The sequence below is a fragment of the Rhinopithecus bieti genome, unplaced genomic scaffold (assembly GCF_001698545.2).
Source record: "Rhinopithecus bieti isolate Rb0 unplaced genomic scaffold, ASM169854v2 scaffold_31127, whole genome shotgun sequence".
Taxonomy (NCBI): domain Eukaryota; kingdom Metazoa; phylum Chordata; class Mammalia; order Primates; family Cercopithecidae; genus Rhinopithecus; species Rhinopithecus bieti.
In genome coordinates this window covers 2,598,092-2,604,093 of record NW_016813970.1, presented here as the reverse complement: position 1 = coordinate 2,604,093, position 6,002 = coordinate 2,598,092, and the positions used below count along the sequence as shown (strand labels likewise).

Below are 6,002 nucleotides of genomic sequence, written 5' to 3'. Positions count from 1 at the left end.
TTTTTTTTTTTTTTTTTTGAGAACTAGTGATACAGTATTGTCAAGGCAGGTAGTGACAATTATCCAAATATCCCTAGAAATCTTATCTGGCTTCAGATAGGCTAAGAAATTTACTTGTCCTCCTGATGACTTGAACTCACAGGAGGAGGATGGGCTACAGGGGAATAGACACGCTAGATAAAATTCTTACTGACGTGGTACAAAATGATAGGAATTTGGGGCGATTGATCTTTCATTTATTCATTCAGAAAAAAATGAGTATATTCCTAACACCAGGTCACTGGCTATCATTTTCACTCTCTAAGAAAATCTGACCTAAGAGGCAAGGAGTGCCTCTTAGTAATCTGCTTTGTAAAAGTGCCACAGTTTGTCACAATGCACAACCAGAGTAAAGAACCACCAGTCTAGGTACTAGAAATACAGAGATGAATGAATAGATGATGAAGGCTTGGACTGTGAGGAGATTGTGGTTTCCTAATTGATGGATATGAACTTAGAAAGCAGACGTCAACAGAAGGTTGGAATCTGTCCCATAACCTAAGAAATGGAAAGGTATTTCAAAATGGAAATCTGACATTATAATTGCAAAATTCACAATAAGGAAATAAAAGGGGAAGTGATAGAGCAGTGGCTTACAAACTTTTCAGACGGAGACTCACATTAGGAAAAGTATTTTATATGGTGCGAACACCCAGCACATGACACACACACACACACACATACATACACATATACATCTGAATCAAGCTTCACAAACAATACTCGCCCTAATCTGTGTGATACATTCATAATTTTTCTGTTCAATTCTGTTTTATTTTAAAATGTTAGTAATTATTTACTAAATTGATTTTGTTACCCACCATTTGAAAAAACTCTGGTCTGGGGAAAGTGTAGTGAATATTTGTAGCATGCCCTCAAGGAACCGAAGCGCAGGTAGAAGATGTTAAGGGTGATGGTCATAACCAAGGACAACACAAAGACTGGCATGGAAGGAGAGATTCAAGGACATAAAATCACTGAATGGGCCAAGACTTGTGAATAACACCAAGGATAGTCAAATTCACTTTTCTTAGACTCAAAACCACATGGGAAGAATACTCACGCTGCCTGACTCACAAGGGTCACTAAACATATGGGTTCACAAAAGATAAAGAAAGGCAGAACTGCTCAGCTCCTATTCTAATTCAGGCTTCTCTCTCATAGAAGATGATCTCTAGCCTGGAAAAGGTAGAATAATCATAGTTAAAGGGAGCCCAGGGTGGGCAAGGAGGCATTAAGTCAGCACCTGTTGATTTGGGTTCCAATTTGTGGCCCAAAAATGTCATATCTCTACAGGATAATCATTGCTACTACAGTTCAGGTACCGTATATGCCCTCGTTTAATCCTCAAACATCTCCGTGAGGTATTGTTTTCCCTAAGTCATAGATGACTAAGATTAAGTGGCTTTCTAAGGCCATAGAGTTATGAAGTGGCTGAGCAGGGATTGGAATTCAAGTGTGAATGCAAAGCTCATATTTAGCTCTCTAACCAGGCAAAATCTACAGAGAACACTGCTTAAAAGCTGGATGAGGCACCTGAAAACTGACTCACCTGTGTTATTATCATCCAACTCATATTTTTTCTACCTCATTTTCAATGTATTAGGAAATATCTTGTCAAAGGCTTAAGTCCAAATGTTCTGGGCCTAAGAAATAAGGGTCAATGTCTGAGATATGTCCCTGATTCACTAGACTCTGAACTCTGTGCAGAAACCATACAGCCTTTGCTGTGAATTTGTCTGAGTCTGCTTTGTGCTGCTCTAAAGGAACACCTGAGGTTGAGCAACTGATAAAGAAAAAAGGTTTTTTTGGCTTATGATTCTGGATGGTTAGAAAGTTCAAGATTGGGTATCTGCATCTGGTGAGGGGCTCTGGCTGCTTCCACTCATGGCAGAAGGTGAAGAGGCCCCAGTACTCACAGAGATCACGGGATGAGAGAGGATGTAAGAGAGGGGAGAGGTACCAGGCTCTTTTCAATCAATCACCTCTCTCAAAATGAATAGAGTGAGAACTCACTCACTCGCAAGGAAGGCATTTATCTATTCATGAGAGATCCATCTTCATGACCCAAACACCTCCCACTGGGCCCCACCTCCAACCTTAGAGATCAAATATGAGGTTTGGAGAGGACAAACATCCAAACCAAAGCAGAAGTATTCAGTGAAAACACATGCTGGCTGCTCACAGAAGAAAGCAGAGATCTTTGTCTAGGCATTAAGAAATCCATATCCATTCTCAAACTCTTCCTGGGGCCAAATTCACTCTCATCAGTCTATTTTCTGCTCCTACATGTGCCTCATTCATTCAAATTCCTTTTCATGGCCTACTACGTGCCAAGCCCCCAATAAGGGCTCTCACACATACTTCCTCATTTAATCTTTTTAGCCACCTTTGAGAAAAAGATGAGTGCTTACCCTGTTTTGTAGTTAAGGAAATGGAGGCACTGAGAGACTCAGTACTTTGCACGTGGTTGCTTATTTAAGAGGGTGGAGTTGGGATTTGAAATTAGGTGTCATGATACTAAGGACTCTTCCCTGTATCTCTTTCATACCTCTTTATTTGCTCACAGTTTTCCCTTCACCTAGAATGCTCTTTAGCCCCTTACCCACTGGGAAGACCCCTACTCATGATGCTTTGTAGCTTCTCCAGTCTTCTGCATTGGGTAATAACTCCTTAGTTTACCCTCAGGAATCTTCACATATACGTCTGTCAACTTTCTTACCATAGTTGTCAGTTTCACAGTTGTCAGTTTTAGTTCTTTTGCTCCCAGTAGACTTTAAAATTGATGAGTGAATACTGCATCCTATTCATTCCTATAACCTCCAGCAGAAACACAATGTTTGCAAAGAGAAGGTACTCTGCAAATGTCCACTGAAGTGTTTTGTGGAGATACAAGGCAAGTACTTCGGACTGAGAAGATGGCGTTGGTTGCACTCATAGGGGAAGCTGGAGGATTGGAGGATTATTTGTCCTTATCTCAGAGTTTCAATGAGGTATAATTATAATACATATTCAAGTATCATTAGATTTCATAGGTGGATTTTTGAGATCACATATGACAGCTATAAAAGCTAACATTTACAGGACACCTGCTATATGCCTGATTTATATACATATATATTTTATATGTTTTTATATAAATATAGTATATATGTGTGTGTATATATATACACACATACATCTATGCTGTAATATGTATCATTATCCCCTAGTTTTCAGGTGGAGAAACAGGCTGGAACTTTTCTGGAATAAAGTAGTAAAATAACTTGAAAGCTGCAGAAATTAGATCTAACCCAGTTCATCAGAAATCCACCACTACTCTCTTCCCACAACTGTGTGTTGCCTACAGTAAGCATGGAATGGCAGAAATGCATTGAGAGGCCTAACGTTAGCTTTGTGGTTTCCTTCTGAGAAGGAAAACTCAGTGGACTCAAGTATTGCAATTGGCAATGTAGGGACAAGGAAGCTGCCATACAGATGCAGCGCTGCAACATTCCATAGCCCAAGTTGGGGTGGGGGAGGGGAGCTGTTTCTACCATCATCCAAGGCATTCCCTGGACTTGTGCGGCACATACAGCGACTACAAAGGTGGGAGACTCGTGGTCTAGCGGAACTCTCTCAGTTCCTTTCTCTGTGCTGCTCACACCTGGGAAACTCAGAAATCTCTTGAGGCATCCCTTGTGTGCTTTCATAAGTTCCCTCCAGCCCAGACACATATAGCTTCCTGTGAGCCCCACACACATACACTCCAAGTCTGAAGAAAAAAAGGTGCATCCACGCTGGGGATTTGGCTCGCTCCTGATGCAGGCTTCAGGATCTCATCTCTTGCCTTCTCTCCCTGGGGCAGATTCATGGTCTCTAATCCCCCAGGGATTTTGTTCAATGACGCTGGTTCTGATTCAATAGTGTGGGGTAGGGCTTGAGATTCTGCATGTGCAGGGAGCCCCCAGGTGATGCTCAGGCATCTGGTCCCCAGACCCAGTTGAGTAGCTAGGTTTTAGGGGTTTCCAACAGTGGGTACAATTTCCCTTCCTTCCTCTGTCTGAGCCACTCCAGGAGGCTCAGCAACCCATCCTTTATCTATATATTTTTATCTATACCTATAATCTCCTATAATAAACCTATAAGAAAACTCACTAACTGTAATTTTACATGATTTAAAAGCCAAGATTACCAACTGCTTCTTACTTTTTTTCTAGCACTCTGTAACTTAAAATAATTAGAAAACCTCCACAATAATTAGTAAAACCCATTCTGAATATAAGCTTCTAATTAGTAATAAGCATATATAATTTTTGTATATTTAATGTTGATTGGGTTTTACTTTAGAGTAAATAAGGCATTGTTGACTAAGCCTTAGAGACTAGGATGATCTCTAGACTATGAACTCCTGTTAAAAGTTATGAAACTTTTGATACATTCTTAAAATATCCCCACTCTCCTTGTGTAACACTTAACCGTTTATTAAATACTTTAAAGGGAAGCAGGGAACTAACATTTATTGAATAGCTACTCTGTCAAAGGCAGGTGTGTATTACCATTTCCAGTTTACTGAAGCAGCAAAGGTTAGAGATGTAAAGTGATTTGCCCAAAATCCCATACTCACGGAGCAGAGCTAAACCCCAGGACATCAGATGCTGGCTCCAGGGTTCCCTCTTCCCGGCCTGCCCCCACTGAAGCGAGTCATCACGGCACACGTTAGCGCCCACCTGCTTGGGTCCACACGCAGTTTTGCTGTGGCCCTCAGTAGCCTCAATTTGAGAATCTTCAAGCCTGGAAGGTTTGCCATGGCCAGGCAGTCAAGGCACAGAAGGGACGGGGACTCCTTTCTCTAATTCACAAAATATCAGGAGAACCCCAGCCTGGTTAGTCAGTTTCCTTCCGGGTTGGGAAGTGAATCTGTAGCCAGGGCACACAAATCTTCATGAAAAATTAATTCGTGTATGCTGACAACCTGGCCACTCACAGCCCTGGCAATTGCCTCCTTATCCCATGTCTCAGGCCATGAGCAAGAGTTTGTTTTCAAGGGGCACATGACAGCTGGACAAACATTTAGGAAACCCCTGCAGAGTGTACATCTAGCACCTGCCTGTAAATGTTCTGTTAACAGCCTGAATCCTACTTTCTGGGGGCTCATGGAACTGGCAGAGGGTGAGGAGGACGAAGGCTGCAGCCCTCACCACAACCCAACTTACTGGTAAGAAAACCGGTGGTTCTTGAAGAGTGCTAGTCCCATCCCCAAGAGGGTGAGCGCAATCAGCTTCGCCATGGTCAGGGACAGACAGACGGATCGACGGGCGTAGACACCGACGGGCTAGAAGGCTATGCCTGCCTGCAGCCGCAGCCTAGCTGGGGCGGCGCCGATTGGCCCGCCCCGCCCCTCCCCGCCAGGTCCGCATCTCGCTGGGCGGACCAGGTACACAGAAAGCCCCACTGCCGGAGCGGAGCGCTTTCAGCCAAGCGCCTTTTTGCTCCTTGCCACTGCAAAGAGAGAAGACCGAGAATAGGTGCCTGGTCCGGTCGGGGAGGGGAGATCAAACAAGCTGAAGTAAACAGAGGTGGGAAAGGACAGTCAAGCTTTGGTGAGCACTCACTTTGTGCCAACCAGGTCCTTGCGGCTCAGAGGGATTCAGGAGCTTGATCATGTTGACAGCCAAAAAGGTGCGGAAGGGAGGGCTGTGGTAGGAACCCCTAAGATCTAACTGTTCTCACCAGGCTACTACTCTGTCACCTTCCAACATCTGGATTTTAAGCATCTTTCTCTCAACACCACTCTGACTTTACAGTTCACTCAAGTACATACATCCCCCACACAGCTCATTCATTTCCTCACGCAGCTGACATTTATTGAGTACCTGCTATGTGCCAGGCGTTGTTCTAGATGTTACATAACAGGACAAAAAGTCTTCCCCAAGCTTACGTTCATTCCAATGGGGGGAGTCAACTGAGAAATCAGCAAAACA

General features: G+C 43.4%; 1 protein-coding gene across 1 annotated transcript in view; it reads right to left on the bottom strand.

Moving 5' to 3' along the window:
• The window catches only part of PON1 (paraoxonase 1), a 30,125-nt gene extending 24,604 nt beyond the window's left edge, over positions 1 to 5,521 (bottom strand). The window contains exon 1 of the mRNA XM_017849311.1: positions 5,235 to 5,521. Within this exon, the coding sequence (XP_017704800.1) occupies positions 5,235 to 5,308 (74 nt within the window). The 5' untranslated portion in view covers positions 5,309 to 5,521. The remainder of the gene's footprint in view (positions 1 to 5,234) is intronic.
• Positions 5,522 to 6,002: the final 481 nt, after the last annotated feature.